This window comes from Cloeon dipterum, chromosome 3 (genome assembly GCF_949628265.1).
Source record: "Cloeon dipterum chromosome 3, ieCloDipt1.1, whole genome shotgun sequence".
Lineage (NCBI taxonomy): Eukaryota > Metazoa > Arthropoda > Insecta > Ephemeroptera > Baetidae > Cloeon > Cloeon dipterum.
The window spans coordinates 15646832-15669212 of NC_088788.1; the positions used below are offsets into that span (position 1 = coordinate 15646832).

Here is a 22381-nt window from a genome sequence, read left to right on the forward strand (position 1 = left end):
GATTTGAATCTTACTGAAAAAGAGAGGGCGGATGTGGAAGCTATAACGTCGCATCAGATATCCAGGGCAAGTTTACGAACAATCGCATTGAACTTAATCTTGGACCACTTGAGAAGCCCGAAACATTTTGATCTGAAGCTTTTGGCCAAGAATTCAATGACGAATCGTGAAGATCTGTTGCAAAAAATCTCGTCTGCATTTGTCTTTGACCATCCTGAAAAATCGATCCCGATTCATCGACGTTTGCCGACTATTTTGAATTTAATGGGTGGACCATTGCGATACATTGACCTTGAGAGTTGCACTGCATGGATCACCTCCACTGAGCTGAGTGAAATGTGCTTTGACTGCTTCCTCACGGAAGCCCTTGAGCTACTTAAGAGGAACAGCCTAAGTTCCTTGAGTTCGCTTACAATAGATGTCACGAACGCCAAAAGGTTTTTTCTTCATACAGTTTTGGAACTGGCCAATTTGCAAGAACTCCACTTGAAAGGCTTCATCTTTGAGAGTCGCGAATTTCAGCAAATGTCTTCAATTTTGCTGACATTAGAAATTCTCGAGTGCAGCTTAAGTCAAAGTATCCAACAAGAGGACTTAAGAGAGGGACTTCAGCGATTGAATAATCTCAGGATATTCTTGTTTGACATGAAATTGAGATCTGTATGGATTCGAGCGTCAGATTTCGCCGCATTAATCGATGCACGTGCGAGTAACACCCAATTCTTCGTGAAAGAGTTCCCCAGGTTGAACGTGGTTGGCACATACCCGTCTCTCTCCTTTTGGCAATTATTTAGTCACTGCCACGTTTTGAGAGATGAGCACGCCGAAAGTTTGACTGGGGTCAGTAGACTTCAGCACCTGATCGTCACTAAACGCATGCATCCGAGACAGGTTGAGTGGCACTCCGAGCACGCCCTTTCGCTCAGTGTCATTTATATGAATAACGACGACGACTGGGAATCTCTTCTTGGACTGAAGAGCTTGCAGGCTCTTTACCTTATCAGTAGCAACCCCTCTGAAATCATGATAGCAAGGGTGCTGGCTAAGTTCGGCCCCACACTAAGGTTGTACTCCTGCAGCATCAGACAAGGTTACTGCGTTCAGAATGTGCTTGACTTGTGTCCAAGACTAACAACACTCAGGACCATGAACTCGCTTCCCGAACGGCTTGAGAGGCTCAAGAAATTGCACATGAATATCTCCGAGACGGACAGAAATTACGTAAGGTTGATAAATGTGCTGAGCGCTCCGAATTTGGAAAAGCTCGTCATCCGCGTCCATTTTATACATACGTCCAGCCTGGTGACAGTTATTGAGGAAATTAGAGCCAAAGATTTCGTTGTGCCAAAATTAAAAGAGCTCAAAAGTAGGTTTTTTTAAGTTTATTTTAATTTAGTGAATTTATATTTTTTTGCAGTAATACCAATATATGGATGCATCCCGACACGGCAACATATAATTAATTTAATTGGAGTAATTTGTACTAAAGCGCCCCTTCTGATGGTGATCAAAAGTTCAGATCCAGAGATTCAAGCTATGTTTTCCTTTGTTAATAGAAGAGTTCATTTTGAATAATTTGTGCGTATGTCTGTGTTCGTAGTTCAAGAGTGAGCTTAAATTATTTGTTAACCGCTTGTTGAATAAATATTTATTATTTAAAGCTGAATTAGGAGAAATAATAATTTGTACGTATGCAACCTGCACGTCAGTGTTGCTTAACGTTTTGCATAATCACATCAGAGGCAATAGTGGTTGATTTTCCCGATTTTCCTACTTTAATGTCGTGATCGACGGTCTATAGTTTATTTATTTATCAATCAATTCAAATTGTGAATAAATATGGCGTGAAACTTCCAGTTCACTTAGGTCGTCGTAAATTAAAAACCTTTAAAATAAACAGAAACCAATATAAAACTTTCATAATCTCAAACTATGAATAGTATAGTTTATACAGAATGATTAATTTATTTGAGTTATGCTATCGCGTGTGTATTTATTTTGAGCAATCACGGCACAACATTAGCTTGGAGTTTGAAACACAACAAATAATATTTAATCAGTTGTTTTATTCCAAATAATGTTTCTTCTCAGAGTATCACCCAGAGGGAGAATATCTCAGTTAAGATTTTCCCGATTGTCTGTTGGGAGAGTATAAAATAATATATTTGTCAGAGTGATAATTTGTGATCTGCATATATATATATATATATATATATATATATATATATATATATATATTGCTCCATAAATATGCGTATCCAACCCGGTAAGATAGACGACGAATCCACGCGTCTAAATGTTCTACTGACTCCTGAGGACATGGCGCTAGTGAGAAATCTGACAGCCCAGCAGGAAAAAAGGACCCATTCTGAAATTCTCATCCTCAACAACATCGTGGACAGTCTGCGGCTAAACTCACTGTCAGCGCCTTTGACCAACTCTGAATCCCTCTCCCTAGCAAGGCAACATCACTTAATTTTCTTTGAAAAACTCGCGTCAGCCAATCGCTTCGACAGGCATAAAAACAGGATTCCGTATTTCCGTCAGCTTGTGTTAATTTTGGCATTGCTGGAGGACCCAATTGAAAAGCTCAATTTGAAAAGCACGGGGTCAAACGCCAATCAAAAATCAATCTTCCTCAGGTCAGCACTGCAGAAACTCGCGAAAAACAGTTCCTGGAGCATGAAATCCTTATCGATAGACATAAAAAACTCGGGACAATGGTTTACCGGTCAACAAATCATGCATAACGTCTTGAAATTAAAATACCTAACCGAGCTCTGTTTGCCCAGCTACATCTTTAAAAAGGAAGATTTCGAAGATGTGTGTAAGAATTTGAGCTTCCTATTAAGTCTCAACTGCAACATAGATGCCTACATGACATGTGCAAGTCTGTTTGAGGGGCTGCACCGACTGACCAACCTGCGAAAGTTCATCTTCACCATCCTGGAATGCCAACTGGACAATAGTCACAGCATCATCAGAGACGTTTGCGAATACACCAGCCGTCTGTGCGTGATAGAGTTTCCTTTGATGAACTTCATTGGACGCAGCCTGTCCGATAGTTTTAGCCATCAAGAAGAACAAATCACAGCATGCCACGTTTTGAGTGACGAGGACGCCGGAACTTTGTCCGGGACGAGCAGTCTGCAGCACCTGGTCGTTAAGAAACGTATGCACCCGAAACAAGTGAAATGGCACTCAAAGTGCGCCGATTCCCTCCACGTCTTGTACTTGGACACAGAGGCTGACTGGGAGCCACTCCTGCAGCTGAAAAACGTCCAATCTCTTTACATAACAAAATGCAAATTTTCCCCCACAATGCTGACGAGATTGCTCAAGACTTTCGGCTCGAGGCTCAAATTGTTTTCCTGCTGCACCAGAGAGGATTACGCACTAGACGACGTGTTTAAATGCTGCCCCCAACTCGAAACTCTTGACACCAACACCATGCATCCCCTTCCTAGAGTGCCCGAGAGACTGATCAAATTGCACTGGACCTTTTTGAATCGTGAGCACGACTACAACGCTCTGGTCCAAGTGCTTACTGCACCGCATCTGGAGAACTTAACAATTAAATTAATAGATATGGATTGGCGTAGAATGACCAATATCACAAATACTCTGAGGGCGAGGGTCGATGTTGCTCCCAAGCTGAAGTCTCTTTCAAGTAAGCTGTCTTTGTTTTAATTGTGAATTTTATTTTAATCTATGATATATTTTTGTTTATGAATTTCAGTTAGGTCAAGCGCTACATTTGTTTTGCATATCGATAAAAGCAAGCAGGTTTTGTTCAATTTTGTCGCTGCAATTTGCACGAAGGCACCCCATTTAAATAACATCGAAATGCCGACTGATGATCTTGAGAGGGCTTTCTACTTTATTAACGAGAGAAGAGTTCTATTCAACTGATGTCACCATTTCACATTATTAACCTCCTTCTCTGATCGCAAAATTTTTAATGTACTCAAGGTTGGTTTATACTTCTTATTTGTATTTCCCCACTGCTGTGTCTGACTAGGCGATTTAATGAAGTATTAATAAACAACCATAAAATTAGATTCTCATTTATCTAAAAGTTTATTTTACCTTATAAGAGTGACAATAAATTTTTTAATAGATGTTTTGCTCATAATTCCACTCATTTTATACACGAAGTTTATGAAATAGAGGTCCAAGCTCTGAATGTATCGTCAGAAAAATGTCTAATAATGAATGGCACATACCAATCACATGGTTTCAGACTTTCCAGGCGCATCATCTCAATAACGAGTCGCTTTCTTGCATTGTCGTACAATCGTCTCAATTACACTACCATGGATAATCCTGGTCCGCATTTCCTCCCTGGCTCCCTGTCTATGTGTCGATAAGCTGCATGGTACTCTGGAATTTAATTTTTTTTATTTATGAGAAATACATGAAATAAATCAATGTGAAAACATAACACATAATATATTTGAAATTTATTTTTTACACACATACATATAAGAGCAGAAAATTATATATGTATGTTTATTAATATGTATGGCATAAAATATGAACTCTTTTGTATCAGAATCCCCTGCTCTCTCTTTCTTTGTAACAGCTTAGTATTATAAAAAATAAAGGTACTTGCACTATAATTTTTTACAAAGCAATAATAATATAGCCTGAAATTATATAAAACTTTGATGTGTTCCGTCAATTTTATAATATTTATGCATACAAATGATTATTACATAATGTATATATATGCCTATACATATTTTTTATTACATTATGTATAAATGTACTGTAAATCTTAAAACATTGATGCAGAAACACAAAATACATTATTTATTTAAAAATGGCTAATAACAGAAAGATGAGAGAAAACACCTGCGTTTCGTGTTCGCCTGCCTGATGCCTGATTCGTTCGATATAGAGAAGAGCTCCAATTCGTTGGTCCTTTTTACCCTTTTTCCTGTACCACATTCGGCACACACCACCAAAGGCACACACATGACATAGTCATACTGCATTGGCGCATTGGCCGGCGCGTTGGCATTGGTGTACACACATGCCGGTAAAAAAAGGGGCGTAACCGTTCCGCCCCCTTATACGATTCAGCTGTCCTTGTGACCAATTTAATTTAATTCGATTCATGTGTTGATCACTACTATTTAGCAACATTCGGCCAATTTACAGGTTAAATTTAGAATTCATCGATTAAATCACAAGCTCGGCTAAAGAGAGCTAAAGACTGCATCGAACAATCCAAACGACTGAAAAATTTTCATGATCGAAAACAGAAGAGAAGAGGAGAGCAATTAAAAGAGGTGTGTATGATATATATATCAATACGACTTCAGTAATTGACATTAGCATAGTAACTGCCCAGATTTGAAGGACTTATTGATACTGACACTTTCCATTAATTTATGTCATTAAAATTTTTCTATGTCCTACGTAGAACGTTGATTGTTGTATTGTTTTCGATCTTTTAAAACGCAGTATCAAAGCTGCTGGCTTCAATTTAATTGATTGGTCAACGTTATATAATTCATAGTAAAATTTTTTAATATTTTGCAGGACATTTTTTCATAAGAAATAAAGATGTTGAGGCTGCTTTCGAAACCGGTCTTCCGCCACGGCGCTCGATTCATGTCCACCAGCGGCAGCAACATTATCCCTGTCGCAGAAGTGACCAGATTTACGGTGGACTGCCTGAGGGCGGCCAAAGTCTCTCCCAGCCACGCACAAATGTTGGCCGACGTCCTCGTTGCTGCTGACTACCGAGGACACTACAGCCACGGAATGAACAGACTTGGTATAGTAGTGCTTTTCTATTTTGTATGCCTTCGATTAATTGTTGTTGTAATTGTTATTTTAATTGACTTGTTTTTAAAAACGTAAGTTTTTGTTTGGAAGTAATGCAGCAACCACCTTTTCCCTGTAGTTTGAGAGTTTGAGGATACCGCCTTTTGACCATGAGATCGAACAAGGCGAGTGACCGGCTCTGGGTGCCGCAGACCGGCCGAAGGAGTTCGGATTCAGTTTAGTAGTTTTTAATCACTGTGAAATTTGATTGAATTTCTAACAAGATCACACATAAGAAATCATTTTTTAAGCTTTTAATAAAATGTGATACCTTTTTTTTAGAAATGTACGTGAATGACGTGAAAACAGGCATCTGTGATGGCAGTGCGGTGCCAATTATTGTGAAAAGCACTTCAGCAACAGCGCTAGTCGACGGCAAGAACGCCATCGGGCCCGTCGTCGGCAACTTCTGCATGCAGCTGGCGATTAAGAAGGCCAAAGAGACCGGAGTCGGCTGGGTGGCCTCCAAAGGTGAGGGTTTTTTTATTATTTGCATCAGATGACAAAAATTATAATATAATTATCAGGGTCCAACCATTACGGCATCGCTTCTTGGTACAGTTTGCAGGCTGTGGAACAAGGAATGATTGTAATGCATTTTTTGGATTTGTTTTTGATAAGACTTCTTAATTTATCTATATTACAGGGTCTGTCCTTCACAAACACTTCCCCGCTGATGAGTCCAACCAGAGCGAAAGTGGTATGAGCTTTTTCAAATTTCAAAAATAATTTTTATTCAGAACAAATTAAACTATTATTGAATGACCAACAATGAAAGTCTGAAAAGATTCAACGTTTTATTTGTTTGCAAAATCATTGAATTTGTAGATAGTCCAATGAGTAAAAGAAATATCACCAGGTGTCTACAAAGGTTAATAGTCCTCTTGGAATTAAATTTATAGTGCGAAATGCTTCAAAAGTTACACATGAAGCCAAAATTCAGTCAATTTGGGAATAAATTTGTAAGTTAGCTAGACAAGACTATTTTATCGATGGGTAGTTTTTGACTCTCTGGATTAGTCCCTAAATTTTTTCCTCCATTTTCGCCTGTGTGTTTGCGCTTGCGATCAGAAGGGAGGAAAGATGCGCTAGTGGACGAGGCAGCAGGATTGCCTGAGGAAGAAGTTTTGCAATCATTCCTCCAGTAAATTACGGAAATGATAATAATCCACTCTCTTTTTGTTCATGTAACTTAATTTAATCTGACCTATGTAATGTACATGAATAAAGAAACAGATATGTATCTTTTTATCATACACAGCCGGCGTTGGGTACAAACCCTCTGACCCTGGCCGCACCTGGCAAAGACGGCGACTCTTTTGTGCTGGACATGGCCACTACAGCCGTCGCCCTGGGAAAAGTAACCTTTTTGCCTTATTTTTTTTTTTAATTAAAATTTTCATCTCATTAGCTTGAGGTACAGAGGCGCAAGAACGAGCCTTTGCCGAGTGGCTGGGCGCAGGACGAGACGGGCGCAGAAACGACCAATGCGGCCAGGGCAGTCACCAGGGGCACCCTGCTGCCCCTTGGTGGCACTGAGATTTCTTCAGGGTACAAGGGCTTTGGCCTCTCCTTCCTTGTTGAGCTGCTCTGCGGTGTCCTATCTGGTAATTAATTTGTTACTTGTGAATTCTAATTGATACTTTGGGGCCAATGCAAGGTTTATGAGTTTTTTTACTATTTTTCTGTTTTTAGCTAAATGGAATTTTCTCCTATTTTTCAATAAATTTTACGTTTAGTAGTTGGGTGTATTTTTTCATGTTAATACTTTGGATTTTTTGGTGACAGGTGCCACTTACGGTCCTCACATCAGGCGTTGGATGACAACTGACAGGTCCGCTGACCTCGGCCAGTGCTACATCGCTGTCAACCCTGAAGCGTTCGGGCCAGGCTTCCCTGACAGATTGCAAGACTTGATGGATTGCATCAGGAACTTGGAGCCGGTGAGTCATGACTTTTAAAGCCTTGTTAATTTAAGTGTTTCATTCCTCCAAGAGCTCCAAAATTTATTAGTTTAAAATTATTAAAAATGGTAAATTTTTTTAAATCAAGGTTGCAAAAATAGTACGTTTATTGGTCAATTTAAATCAAGCTTATGTACAAGAACTGCCAGAAATACTGTTTGTGATTGTTTTATTGTTAAAAAGAAAAAGGGACATTAAGTCATTATTAAATTTGATATTGTTTTATTTTTATAATTTAAAGTTTTTATCTCACAGCACATCCTTTAATTTCAAATTTGCTCAATTGTCTCTCCTCATGCTAGCCTATGTGACTTTCGGAAAAAAATAACTGATGAATCAGTCAATCAATATTCCAAAAATGGTTTTGCATTTAAATTGGTAATATAATTCAATTTTTAATAGATTGCCTAATCTGACCTTTTTCTTTTCATCTTAAGGTGACTGCAGAAGCACCTTTTTATTAATGCAAATTTACTTGCACAAATAAACAAAAATGCGTGTCAATTTTAATCGGAATGCAGAGAATTTTTAAAATTATTTTATTGATAAAATTTTAATTTATTACTAAGTTGTAATGAGTTAGTTGCGAGCTTGCGTGTGCGAGGGAATGACATAATTATTTTGCACAACGCAGGCAGACAAATTATCGTTCCCACGCTGCTAACTCTGTTCTCACAGACTCTTTCAGAATGGCACGCTGATTTTTGCTCTATATTTCATTCATTTGCGTCAGTCCTGACGTGAAAACAAAGGAGTTTTGAAAGTGAGATGCGTGAACCAATTTCGCACACAGTCTGGATGATAATAAAAGAATCGGGGCATGGCTTTTGGAGATACAAATCATTTGAAATGAGTTGTTTTCTTTCTGAAGTTTGCGATTAGTGAAGCTCTTTGAAGAATTGATCTAAAAATATTTACTGAGCTATTTTTTATATAAATGGTGATATTGTCACTTTAATTATGTGCAATTATCAAATTAAGACTGAGTAGTAGTTAAATTACAGACTTGGCCAAACATAAAAATTCGATGATTTTTTCGCTTGATTATAATTCCTCTAGTTGCGATCTATCCAACGGTGAGTGATATGAGTTTCCCTCCTGATGAAATAACTCATGATTTCAAATAAGGAGACAGTGCTTGATTAGCGTACAACATTTGCAACCAGTTATTTATTTTTTAAAATTTAAACGGCATCCTGGGAAAATTGTAACCCCTTCCAAATTTTCAGCGAATATTTTATGCTAAGGTAAACAATCCTTTTTAAAATGTAATAATTAAAGAAATCCACTCCTTTCCCCTTATTTTCGCAAGAAACAATTTTATTTGACTTTTCAATATTGAATTGAAGCCCTGCTGGTTAAGAAATTATCAAATTGTTAGCAAATAATCAAAGCTGATTGGCTTTAATTGTGTAGAGTGACCCGAGCCTGCCGGTGCTGGTGGCCGGAGATCCGGAGAGGATGTGCATGGCACTGAATGACAAGCAGGGCGGCATCAAATACCACGACAGCCAACTCATCGCCTGCGTAAGGCCCAAGTCTTAAACGGCCGTCGTCCCTTTTCTAACTGCTTCTTTTCCTGTTATTATTGCAGAAGGCGTTGGCCAACACGTTGAACGTCATTCCACTTCGACCCCTGTGATTGAGACTGACTTTGCTTCCGCTCAAATATTTCATAGAGTGAGACACAATCAAGTCGAGTTTCCACGTATTTATTAAGCTTTACAAATCTTTTTACTCTTATTTACTTTGACACATGTTGAATTTGTGTGTAAGTCGCTCGATATCACAATTATTATCATATATATCGTATAAATTTATATACCAACTTAAGTTAAGGTTCGTGGTTATGGCAATAACTTTCAACATAAATAATTCCTTAAATGTACAATTCCGAAGGTTTGTTTTTGAGACGTTTATATTTTGCTGGCGGCGCGCTCGACGGGTCCTCTTTTATATCACGATATTTTTTTAATTTTTAGAATTGTGGAAAATAGTCACATTAATCGAACAATTTTTCACATTCCTTTCAGGACTGTTTGAAGCAATATAATATATTTAGGACTTTTTGAGGCGAGAAACCCCGAGTCGCCGATCCGCCCAGATCATTGTTACAGTTGAAATCGCGGGTACATTAAAATTAGATTGACTACCTCACACTGTGGCTCTTCTTTTCACCAGCCCACAAGTAGACATGGGTAAAACACACAATTATCTTCTACTCGGTCATCTGCTCTGCGTCTGCACGGCCCGTCGCCCTCGGGACAGTTCCACAGTCCCGAAATTCAGAACATGGACAAATATTTTACACCGAACTTTTTATGTTCTCTGAAGAAGGCCAAAAAATTGGTCCTTTTTTGCACAAGGCCTGTTAATGATAAAAAAGCTAAATATTTTTTCAAAATTCCTTCTTGGGAGCGTACCGTTTGACCAGCGATGGCCCGACACACGTTGAAATTGGTTCCCGTCAGTGAGACCCAAGATGGCTTCGAATAGTGGAAAACTTGGAGCTCTCTTTTGCTTTCTGTACGAGTTCACGAGTATGTTTTTCCGATCCGATTGACCTTATTAATTCATGGGATGCAAATTATATCACATTATTGTTGAGAACTTGCTTCTTTACTATATTTTCACTAGCCCGTTTCAAAGCGCCCACCCGACTCTATTCCTGTACGTCGCGCGAATCTAGCCCCAGATGAATTTAACTAAAAGAAAAATCGTGTTTAGTTGACACCAGAAGACAGTTGAAAAAACAAGTTTCCTTTACTTGAAGGCGATATCCCCGTTGTTAGTGGTGGTCGAAATAGCGATCTATTTATCCGCGGACATTCTGATTGTCCAACAATGACGCATACCGCCGCCGGCCAATCAGAACGTCCGCAAACCTGCGCCGCGCTAAAATAGATCGCTTTTCAACACCACATATAACTCGCTGACCACTCACGGAGAATTCGCTTTAGAGGTTGGGAAATATTTGTTTTTAACTTTCATCCCGTTGAAAGTTAACATATTTTTTGGGTCAAAAGGTGCGTTCCCCTTGTAAATTTAGTTACAAAAAAAAATCCTCCACATTTTTGTGCCGAGCGATTGTGCCATTTCTGTAGACACCTCCAAGTAGAATGAAATCAGTTTTATCAAAATTGTTTAGCCTTGTGCAATTATCACACACATTCGTCCTTCTGAAATTCGGGACTCTGCACTTCCCGTTGTGCTTATCCAGATCACAAGTACATAATGCCAAGTTTGGACGGCTTGCCCTTGGCGTGGTGGTGCTTTTGGTTGCGGCTGAGGTGCAGGTGCAGCTCAACCGGCTTGTGCTCGATGACGGGCGTGTGCGGCGCCGCCTCGGCCAGCAGACTGGACAACGAGCGCTGCTTGCTAATGTGCGGTCGCCGCCTGCCGCTGCTGCCACCTGTCGACGGCGGCGTCAGTCGCAAATTGCTCAGCGAGTTGTACAGCGGCTGCTGCTCGGGCGCCGACGACGGACTCTCCGGCTGACTTTGGCATTTCTTCGCGGCCAGGTCCTCGTGCGACTTAGACGCCCCCCTCTCACCCCCGCTGCCCCCCGCCCGCCGCTGCTTGTTCCTAATTATTAAATTCTTTGAGCTGTCGTTATGGCTGTTCCGCTTGTACGCCGAACCCATCTCGCTGGTCGCCTTCTGCCGCGCGTACTTGCGGCCGCCGCTCCCACTCTCCAGGTACACTTGCGTCGTGTTCTCGTAGGTCGGGTCGTCCTCATCCGTATCCTCGCCTGCAACATGACACATTTCTGTTCTTTAACCAAATTCTCATGAAAAAAAAATAATGCAAGGGCAGAAAATTTACTAAAAGTGTATTTTTCCCCTCAAAAAATCGGCCATTGATTCATTTTTCCTCTCAAAATTTAACCTAGAGCCACCCGTCCATCAGTGTATAATTTCTTAATATTTTTGCGTTAATCTGCACTACCGGACTTATTATTAGCAAATGACATAAGAACCCTTGATAATTAGACGAAAAAGAACAATGGATTGACAATTTGGTTTGAGACTATTTCCCTGCCAGTCAATGAAGGTGCTAAACATCGCGACTCCACTAACGGAGGGGGGACTGGGTGCATAAATGCCACGCACCTGAATCATCCTGCTTGTCAAAATCAGCCTGCGTGAGCAGATGAGTGGAGCTGAGGTCGATGGACGACTTCTCACAGGGCTCGGGGGACGCGATCAGGTGATGGTCGGCGATGGACGAGGTCGTCTTGGACTTGAACAAGCGTTTGGACTTGAGCGACTCCTGCGCCAGGTTCTGCGCGTGCATCTCCATCTTGAGGGCCGTCTTGGAAGCCGGCTTGTGCTGCTCCTTGGCCGCTTGTTGCTGTTGCTGCTGTTTGGCTTTGGCCGCGGCGTTCAGCTTGTTTGTCGGAATGGTCTCGATGGGCGGCGGCTTTGGCTTCTGCTCTGTCGGCGTCGTCGGTGGCGGCTGCTGGTGCTGCTGCGGTTGCTTTTGCTGCTGCTGGTGCTGCTTGTTGTTGCTGTTGTTGCGCAGGCTTTTGGGCAGCGGTGCAAAGCCGCGTACGTAGTCGTAGATCTGGTCGATCTCGAGGAAGTCCTGCGTGGGCGCATCCGACGGCACCTCGCTGATCACAGGCGTGCTCAGCATGTGGCTTTCGTGCGACACGCTGCGACGCAGAAAAATGTTCTTCGCCGATGCCTGCAATAATAAAAGTCACATTTTTTAGAGAATGCGAATATCTTTTAGAATTCTACGAGAAACCATTTTTGTTTTGTTGGAAATTTTACGAATTGATAGTACTATAGCAATTGATGGGAAAATGACCAAATATTGACAACTGATTTTGAAAATATAGTTTATTTGGTATTTTTAGATGAAATTTTGTTTTTAAACTGTACGAAGATATTTGATGAGGCACGTCAACCATTGGTTCATTTTTAAAATTCTGGAAAAAACTTAAATTTTCTTATTTTAAGTGTTTTGTCTTGGGCTTTGTACGTTTTTAATGGTGATCGTAGAACACACTTATTCTTAAAGTTAGGGAAATTTCCAATTTTTTCACATCAATTTAAATTTTCTTGTACTATTTCCAAAAAAGTAATAAGTGAGTATAAAACTTTTATTTTTCCAAAATGACTAAAATGGGACTAGTTGACCTGGTAGTTAGCTCAGAAAGTTTGAAAATTTATCTAAAATCATCAACGAGAACTATTTGCAACTTTCTCAGACAATTTAAAAAATTCAGTAACTATTCCATCAAAATAAATTTAAAAAATCACAAATTATTTCCCCAAAAACTAAAGCGTGCAATCAAAAATAAATTAATATTTTATTCAATGAGGGAAATGCCACGGAAAAATTGTATGTAATATTCGTTTTAAAGCTCAACTATAACTGGACGAGAAAAGTTGCTCTTGAATTGCCATGAACCTGACTTTCAATTAGGTAGAGATGAGTGTGTGTTAGTGCTAAACGCCTTTTACGAAAGGTGGGCTAACGACCGCTATTAAATGTCCTCTCTTAACTTTTCATTGCTCGCGCCACATTCGAGGTCGCCGGATTTGGACGTTTATATTCGTAATAAACACTCGTTTATTCGTTTGCAGATGTTTTCATCCGGTTTTTCGCGTAAGGAGTCGAAAAATTGTGCCAAATTACGCAAGGAGAATGAATCAGCTGCGCTTCAAATAAGGAGTTGTTATTATATCAGCGTCTTTTGGGTTGCTTTCATCCAAAAGATAACCTGGTTATGAAACTAAACCTGTTTATCACTAAATTAACGAAGGCTTTTTAGTTTCGAAACTAGGCCAAGCTATAAATCTATTAAAAAATCACCTTTGCTCCGGCGAACTTGCTGTGTCCTGGCGATAAGTTCCAGAAGGAGATGCTATCCTTGAAGGTCTCAAGAACTGTCATACGGCTGTGGATCTCCCTGGCGGCGCGTGCGGCGGCCGCCGACAGCCGCTGAAAGTGCTCGAGGCGCGCCAGGTCGGCCTGGTTCCTCGCTCGCACCAGCTTCAGGTTGCAGCCGAGTGGCAGCGGCACCAGCTGACCGGCGTTGTGGCCCAGCGGCAGGGCGAACACCGAGTCCTCCTCGAAGGTGCTAAACAGACGCAGCTCAGACGGCTGAGCCACGCCCGAAGTGCCCTTGAACGGCGGCGGACCCCACACCAGTCGCACCATCAGGGGCAACCTGGATTCACACAAGATTTTTTTATTGTTATTTAGTTTTAACAAATTATTTACGGAGATTTTAATCAGCCGAATGAATTAATGCAACGGGAAAAAGAAAATCTACATTCTGTACCAAGTCTTTTCAGTATAATTCTTAAATATCAAAAACAAAATTGGTCACTGGTAAAAAGTATAAAACAAAATTAAATTGTCTCATCAAATATTGTCTACGGACCAAATTGAGCAGAAATTGAATTTTTAAATCGATTTTGACCTTTGTGGTTTTTCTTCATTAAGTTCTAGAAATTGTTGAAATCATCAAATTAAAAATCCTTTGCATTTTTTAAAATAAAAAACTTCATCCTCAAATTCGAATTATGAAACAATCAAATAACCTTTTGTTGGTGATGAGTTGGCGGAGAGAGTGGACGCCGCTGATGTTGTCGTTGCGCGCAATGGGGCTGAACCTGCCGCGCTGCTCAAGGTTCAGGTAGACGAAGTCACCTTTGGAGTCTAGGCACTGCAGGAAACGGTTGCAACGCGTCCTGGCCGCCATCGAGACCTCCTTCTTCAGGGTGAGCACCTCGCCGGCACAGACAATGCGCGACTTGTCGGCGCTCAGCTCCGTCAGCGGCGCTGGCGTCACGAGAGCACGCAGGTTCTCGCGCACCAACACGCTTTCCGGCAGCTTCTTGGCCAACTCAAGCACGCTATCGATGCAACGCACCGCCTTGCCCTCTTCGCTCAGGATCTCGAAGAAGCCAGGGTACGACTCGGGGATCGAGAAACGCAGACCTGACGCTACTGCGCTCTGTCGCTTGCCGTCCTGTCAATTAGATACAAAATTTCTGGCTCAGGAAAATTTTCCACGAAACTAGATTTCTGAATTTGTCGAACTTAATGAGTCCTGATCAGACTTTTAATACAAATTCACGTCTGTTTTACCCGCACATTAAAAATGTAGGAAGGTTTATCGAACCTGCTTACCTCATTATTTTACCCAAAAAATACTGAGCCTAGTCTCTCGTAAAAAAAGGTCTTAAGGTGTTAAAAATAGGAAACTATCTCTGAAATGGGAAAAATTTTCAAGGTCAAGAGAGTAATATAAACCAGTGTGGTGCAAAGTTTTTTTAATTGTTTTAAATCATAATATAATCAAAGGGAGTGAGCTGCGATTAAATTAAGTCCAGGAATTGAGTTTTTCTAAGCGAAAAACATATTGAAAAGACACACCAAGAAAGCTCATTGTCAATTCTGACCAAATTAATTTAACTAAAAATTCCGCCCCGGGGGCAGGGGGTAGGTTCAAGCCCAAATATGAGAGCCCATGCCATGTTGTCGACAAATTTTATTTCAAATCCTTAAATAGTGTGCAATATACTTGAAAAAATACCTTTTCCTATCTAGGTATTTATTTACCCCTTCTTTTAATAATTTAAATATTTATAAGTATTCTTACAGGGTTTGTTTATGATGAAGGGTGAAATTAAAATTAGTGAAAATTTTCGTCCTCGCCTACCTTAAACTTGACGCTCTGGGCAGCGACCTTGACCGTCTTGCCAAAGCTGGTGAGGACAGCGTTCGCGTGCAGACTCGGGTTAGGTAGGTTCGGCACGCCCACCGACGCGTACTGTCCACGAACGAACTTGACCACCTCGGTGCGCTGCTGCTGCGGCTTGTTGCCCTCGACCGCCGAAGACACGTAGTCGCGCAGACTGAGCACCTCCTCGGTGCTCCACCGCGCCGCCGCAACCACGATCTGCCCGTCTGTGGCTGCCATCGCATCTGCACATACAAAATCAGGAAATTTAATTTGTAATTTACGTGTCAAAATTATTCTTATAAATAAATCATATTGCTGTACGTTGGAATATATTGCAACAATGAATTCTAAAATAAATTGGTAAACCCCGTAAAATGGCAAATAATGTGGAGTTTAATTTTTTTGTAAACCTCTGGATTAAATTAAGTTGATGATTAATTTTCGCAAACCAAAACTATTAGCAACCAATGAAGATTCGCAATTATCAGCTCAGCAATTTTAAATTGCTGGTATGTTCTGTCTGATTACATATAAATCCTTGAAAAATTTATTAACTTTTTCTTCAGCAAGCAGGTAATTATATGCGACACTCGTTTTCACCTGTATACCTTTTTCTTTCCTTATTGAAGATTTGATTTCTTTTAAATCTGGTGCCAAAAAACTTTTCAAAAGCAAGTTGGCTTGCGTCCCTTTTTGCTTTCTCATTTGGTTTCTCGGCTCCGCTTTTCACTCTCAAGTGCATAGAAAAAATAAATTAAGCGGAAGTGCAATAACACCGACTTGAATCTCGTTAACGTTAATTGTTTCGGCAATTACATTGTTGCGATCTCCCGCGTGCGGGCCTTTTCTTAATTATGCGCTGCTATATGTGTGAATCGTTTCAACATGGCAGAGACGCCAGAGCAGAAGAATAAAAGCAGGCCATCGACAAAGAAAATAGAAACTCGCTTTTGGCACCGAATGGAAAAAGCAGCTCGCTTGTGTGTGTTTATTATTGATCGAAAAGCGCTTTGTCACACACATGCATAGAGAGCAGCCGAGAAAAAGGTTTTGAAAACGAGTTCACTAAACCACAGCCCACGCACCGATTAGAATATGTACGTCTAAGAGGATTCGGTCGCATGAGCGCGACGCCTTTAAAACCGACCTAACAGCTTTACAGGATCGCCACGTCGTGTCCGGAAATATCGAACCGACAAAATTGACAACGGTTTTCTTTATTTGGCTCAAAAGCACTAACACTGCGTGGAATAAATAATCAATCCAATTTGAATAATATAAAAGCAGAAGCAATTAACGGACTCATCTTTGTCCAAATCTAACGAATCGTCAACACGATATTATCCAGTTTCTCACAAGTTGGTGAAATAAAACATGATTTTCAATAAGGAGACAGTGTTCACCGCTTGATTAGCATGCAAACTATTCAGCCGTTTTTCTCAGAAAATTAAATGGCAACCTGAGAAAATCTTAGCACTTTCCCAATATTCAGAGCATATTTTATGTCAAGTTAAAAATTACGTTTCAGACTCTTACACTACTTCAAAATCGTACAATGGTATAGTTTACCAAAAATTTCAATATTAATTAAATTAAATGATAGAATTCCATTTCATTTTTCGATTTTGACTTTGAACGCAGTGCTGGAGCCCCGGCGTGAATGCAGAGTGCGTCATATTCGAGAAACTCGTTGAATTGCCGCTGCCGCCGTCGCTCTGTCCATAAGCTACACGAGATAAATTTGCTGCAAGGGAGTTCCGCTTGAATCGCTCCCGCTGCTGAAAAGCGAGACACACACAGGAAAGAAAACGAGCCGACAGCCGACGACGACTCAAGCTGCCGTCCGAGAAACCCTTCAAAAAGGTTCCAAACTCCAGCTGTTTCAACGCAATTTTTCGGCCTTGAAGCCTGCTTTTCCGTTTGACGCCCGAACGCATGAAATTATGGAAATTGCTGATGAAAAAGACAAAAAAGGCAATTCCTTTGTCTCGACGGACAGTTAAATTATTTCCCCAATCGATTTGTCCTTTCTCGCACGGTAATAAGCATCTAATTATACGGCGCAGTAAACGCGCGGCTTTGTTGTTTGTGCGCTATCCTCTCCCCGTAATTCATAAAACGCGCTTTACATAAACACAATGGGTCCGAATTCATAGCTACGCAAGGCACACACACATCATTTTATCTCCGAGAGGAAAACCGCGTAAAATTTATTATTACCAAGAAGCGTTGGCTGGCGAGACGAACGCTAGGCTCACAAGGGGAGTGCGAAAGAAAATATCAAGCCCATTAGAACTGAATTGAAAAATGTTTTAAAGTTAAGGGAACCCTGAGCTAGATAACCGAGAATGTGCAATTACAGAATTTTAGTCAGGATCTAAATTTAGAAAATAAATTAGACAAGATTTTTCTATTTCGAGGAAAAGGGAAACCCATGTGCAGATGTCTTATTTTGTGTTAGCCTTATTTGTCCGCTTGTGGGAGCAGCCAATTCTAAACTAATTTAAAGTATTTTTTTATGTTATAAACGTAAGGGATTTTCCATTTCAATAGCCAGGTTGCTGACGAGGCTTGGGATTAGCCGAAATATCTATATAGACAAACCAAAACCAGTGCTCCAAATGATCATATTATGATTGTTCTCCTGAAACAAATTTTTTAATTTTTCCCCCTGACGGTACATATAAATAAGAAATTTCAACTTCCATCTTGGGAATTTATCCAATTTAAAAAATGCAAACAAATCATGTGAATTTCAGCGAAATCTAAGCAGAGAGGTCCGATTTTTCGCTCTCATATGGTTTTTTTACTATTACTATTACTTATTTTTACAATGTTAAGATTTCACGACTTGCAATGGTCCCAAGCTAAATTTTGGGGGCGAGGAGGTTGGATCTAGGCTTCTGGAGTAAAACTGACAATTTTTGGCCTTTCACTGCCTCCAAAATTTTAACAGCTTGATTTTCAATCAACAGGCCAATTCCATTCTACTCTCAGGGCTAATTTTTTGCGTGATTCACTGCATCTTATTTCTTTAATTTGCACGAACGCACGAACCAATTTTAAGAAAATAGCTTCGTTCGCTCACATCCCTGCTACAAGTGGGCTCCAGAAGTCTGATTGCCGCGCGCGGCGTTTCCAGGAAGGGGCCATAAATAAAGAGCCGCCCGCCGAGGGGAACAAAGGGTTTATTGCTCTCTCCGTCTCCGAAAAGCTCTCTTCTTTCGCCACCGACTCCTTCGATCTGCGTTTCTCGTTTTGAATAATATATTATCACGCGCGGAGATGAGGTCATTCGCGAGGCGATTAAATTTAATTGACTCGGCTGGACATTAACAGAGAGCGAGAGCCGCCGCCGCCGCGCGCGTTTTTTTTCTATCTCTTGCCCCGACGACGGACGATCGAGTTGCATTTCCAGTTTTTCGGCTCATCTTCTCATTATTACAGCAGCTAATAGTGAAAAATGTACACAACACGCTAACTTTCAAACTCGTTTCGAGCCGTGCGTGCAGCTTGGGCGCGGTGCCTTGTAATTGGCTCGAAACGGTTAACTTGAGAGACGCTTTTTGGTTCACACGGGGCGAAAAAGGCGGAAATAGACCGTTTCCAGCACACGAACGAGTCAATCAATCCGAAATGGCAAAATTAATTGGAACTCTCGGGAACAAAAATATTAAATAATAGCAGTGATAATAAAAATCACTTTTGCAAGAGTTGAAGTTTCTGAGTGAGTATAACAACAGCCCTGAAAACAGACGGTGAACCTGATATTTACGAAATCCCTCTGTATTTTTATTTTTATTTGAAATTTTTTGTGTGTGTGTTTTGGTAATGACTTCGTTCGAGATAAGGAAAGAAGTTGAGTAAATATGTTTTTCCAATGATCAGAGAGCTCTAAAACTTTACCAGGCAATAAAAACACAGAATTATGAAACGGTTTATCAATAATAAATATTTCTAAAACAATCAATTAAGTGATAAAAGCTTTCAGAATAAAGACATAAAAATAATTTAAACGTATATATTACAAAAGCCAAAAATGTAATTTTTTGTTATATTGAAGCTAAAAGTCCAATTTTTACAAATTTATTGAATAATTAAAGAATAAAAATCTATTATTTAATTTTAAAATGTAAAATGACTTTATAAATTAAATGGGACATTTTTCTCAGATTGTGTGGCTAGTATTGAAATCATTTTCTCAATTCCGATTTAGATATTTATTTTCCTATTTAAAAACATTAAAATCTGCATATTAATTTAATGATAATTTCTGATTTTATAATTGTAGCTAAAATTATAATTTTACACTCAAAGAAAATTGTATAATTCCATTATGTATTTGGTTTTTTTACTGAACATCGTACAAAATAATTTTTAATTAAAAAAAAAATTGAAATAAAAGATAATCTTATATTCAAACCTTGGGCTAATGTTTAATTTCGGTTAAAAATTAAATTCCTAATACATGGCATGAAAAGAAATATTTTTGTTGAAACCTTGTTTTCTGTAAATATACTGCAATTTTAAATTTAATAATAGGCAAAATTATCGTACGCTTGCATGTGTGAAACAAAATTGATTTCGAATCAGGGTTTTGCACGTTCAAGGGGTTCGTTCACCTCTTCATGGGCCTCTATATCTGAAGCATCGAGAATGTTTTGGCGGAAAGAAATAATTAACTACAATTAGAAACAAGATCACGTTCAACTGCTTGTCGTCGAGCAGCAGAAAAAGTGAGAAAATCGCGATCAATCAGTTAGCTAGCGCACAGAGGACTCATTTGAATAATTTCTTAGCTAACACCGTTCGGCGGCGGCTATGGTGGAATTGGCAATGGCGCGCGGTGCGGTGCGAATTAGCAATAAATCGCGTCTCACGGAAAAGCGAGTTTATTGCCGAGAGTTCAGTCGTCGCGTCAGGGACACGAGTGGCACGGCAAAAAGGGTCGCGATCGGCCGCCGGCCGGGAGTCGCAGGAAGACACGTAATCGCGCAGACTTATTTGGTAGGCGCAGTCATTATGATTTGCATCAAAATTTGACACAACATCAGGGAAGTGATCAGGCGAAACCTTGGCGGAATAAATAAAGTGACGTAACGCTCGCTGTGCACCGCGACGCCAACGGGAAAATCAATTTCGTCACGGCTTATTTTGGAATTGTGCACCAAGAGGCTGCTTTTCGTCTCTTCTGCGTCCGAGGTAGCTCGGGAATTCCGTCCAATCTCAATTCGGAGTCGTATACAGTGTATTAGAAAATGATAACTTTTCAGTAAAAATGATTAAACTATATGCAGCTAGAAAATTATGAAAAAAAATAATATAAAGAACCAGAAAAGCGCAGAAGTTTGTTGATGATTGAAAAATAAAATTGCATTTAGTGTCTAAGTACTATTTTAATAGGAAAATAAATTATCTAGAGGGAGTATTTAAATTATAAATCTCAAAATTTTTTACTTAAACCGGTCCTAGTGTTTACTTAATACATATTATTTATTTACCTTTATGGGAAAATTGGAATTTTAATACCATTTTAACTGTCTTAATATTGAGTCACAAAAAACAGACGAGTTCTTATATACTTTCCATCCTGGAAATTATTTTTTTGTAAATATGTATTTGTATTTTAAATAATTAGCACAAAAGCTAAATCAAATCAAAATTCGTCTAATTAAAGTTGCAAAATGTTAAAGACTTGCAAAAAATATAAAGCCCTGATTTTTAGAGAAGAAAGACCCGTCAGAAGGATTTTATTCTGTGCTTGATTCTTGCATCAATTTTTTCAACGCCAAAATCTCAGTTTTTCTCGTCGTAGAACCGGCAGTGCTAGATTTTTCTTCTACTTCATTACGTCATGCTCCCAAGTCCCAAGCAACAATTGCGATTTTTAGTGTTCTTAATATAGTTGATTTTATGATTTTAAGAAGAAGTTTTAGACACTGAACCCAACTAATTATTAATCATTATTTTATAATTTCAAAACGTTTTATGGATTATGATGTAATTTCCAGAAAAGTCCCGGCTCTAAAATTATGTTTCATTCTCTCGTGAAACCAGTTTGCAGGTATCAAAGAAAGTTTCGTGACTCATCCCTTAGTCACTTGGAAAAAAATTTCCTCTCTCTCAGGGACAAAGAGCCTGTCTGGGGTCTGGGGGCTGGCGAGAGTCTCTCGCTTTGCCCATGGTGCGCGCAGCCGCTGTCGGCTTTTCAATCGCGCAGTGTGCTCTTTTTCTCTTCTCGATCCGCAGCCAGGCAGGTACGCGTCGGAATAACGTGTCACGCTGCACATTATATGGACGACACACACCGAGCAGCGCGCAGGCCGTGTGTACCGTTAGCAGAATTCACATACACAGCAGCAGCAGCCGCCTTCAGCCAACTGCGGATATCTTTCGATTTCCAGTCCGGATGCGACTCATTTCCAATTTTCTGCCGGCCATTTCCAGAGGCGAATCGGATCAAAAATTAGGCAGCACCGAAAAACCCGAAATTTATAATGAAAAAAAAATAATAACACGAGGAAACGAAGCAGAAAATCAGAGATTGCTCTGCTGGACCCTGACGAAGGGGAGCGGATTCAGGGTGGGCGCCCTGAGTGACGCGTCCCTGTCCGCCAGACATTGAACTTGGGCAGGTCGGGTTTTGCGGTCTAAACTCACTTTTCCTCTCCATGCGGCAGCAAAGTGCGCTCGGTGTAGTCTCTCCAAGGGCCAAAGGGCCTCACATATCTCCTCTCAGCGCACACTTGGTGTCAGGGGGCTCAGGGCACTCGTGCGTTCGGTCGCAGCCCTGCCGTCGCAGGCACAATCGCGCAGCAGACTGAAAAAATTGTTTTGGAGTTCTTGACCTCTCATTGCGAGCGTCGTCAGC

The 22381-nt window shown here is 40.2% G+C and overlaps 2 protein-coding genes and 1 long non-coding RNA gene across 3 annotated transcripts; 1 reads left to right on the forward strand and 2 right to left on the reverse strand.

The window, feature by feature from the left end:
- Positions 1–4056: 4056 nt before the first annotated feature.
- On the reverse strand, positions 4057–5035 carry LOC135938553 (uncharacterized). The gene is made up of 2 exons (XR_010574666.1): positions 4858–5035; positions 4057–4383 (listed from the first exon to the last, which is right to left on the reverse strand). It is a non-coding gene; the product is annotated as an uncharacterized LOC135938553 (long non-coding RNA).
- Positions 5036–5102: 67 nt separating this feature from the next.
- LOC135938552 (uncharacterized oxidoreductase YjmC) lies at positions 5103–9959 on the forward strand. Its single transcript, XM_065482239.1, has 10 exons — positions 5103–5297; positions 5551–5788; positions 6121–6309; positions 6366–6427; positions 6485–6538; positions 7100–7198; positions 7250–7445; positions 7627–7781; positions 9219–9329; positions 9397–9959. The coding sequence occupies exons 2-10, from the start codon at positions 5575–5577 to the stop codon at positions 9442–9444; spliced, it is 1128 nt and encodes a 375-aa protein (XP_065338311.1). The 5' UTR covers positions 5103–5297; positions 5551–5574; the 3' UTR covers positions 9445–9959.
- sano (serrano) lies at positions 9499–22352 on the reverse strand. Its single transcript, XM_065482235.1, has 6 exons — positions 22171–22352; positions 15487–15752; positions 14363–14793; positions 13629–13986; positions 11915–12491; positions 9499–11553 (listed from the first exon to the last, which is right to left on the reverse strand). The coding sequence occupies exons 1-6, from the start codon at positions 22181–22183 to the stop codon at positions 11024–11026; spliced, it is 2175 nt and encodes a 724-aa protein (XP_065338307.1). The 5' UTR covers positions 22184–22352; the 3' UTR covers positions 9499–11023.
- Between the last annotated feature and the right edge of the window lie 29 nt (positions 22353–22381).

Excerpts from the sequence above, each read along its gene's own strand:
- sano (XM_065482235.1), bottom strand. Across the intron at positions 13,987-14,362 it reads CAACTCATCACCAACAAAAG|GTTGCCCCTGATGGTGCGAC; the intron begins GTTATTTGATTG and ends GTGTGAATCCAG. Across the intron at positions 11,554-11,914 it reads TGACAAGCAGGATGATTCAG|GCGAGGATACGGATGAGGAC; the intron begins GTGCGTGGCATT and ends GTCATGTTGCAG.
- LOC135938552 (XM_065482239.1), top strand. The coding sequence starts at position 5,575 with ATGTTGAGGCTGCTTTCGAAACCGGTCTTCCGCCACGGCGCTCGATTC. Across the intron at positions 6,428-6,484 it reads CTGTGGAACAAGGAATGATT|GGTCTGTCCTTCACAAACAC; the intron begins GTAATGCATTTT and ends TCTATATTACAG. Across the intron at positions 7,782-9,218 it reads GCATCAGGAACTTGGAGCCG|AGTGACCCGAGCCTGCCGGT; the intron begins GTGAGTCATGAC and ends TTAATTGTGTAG.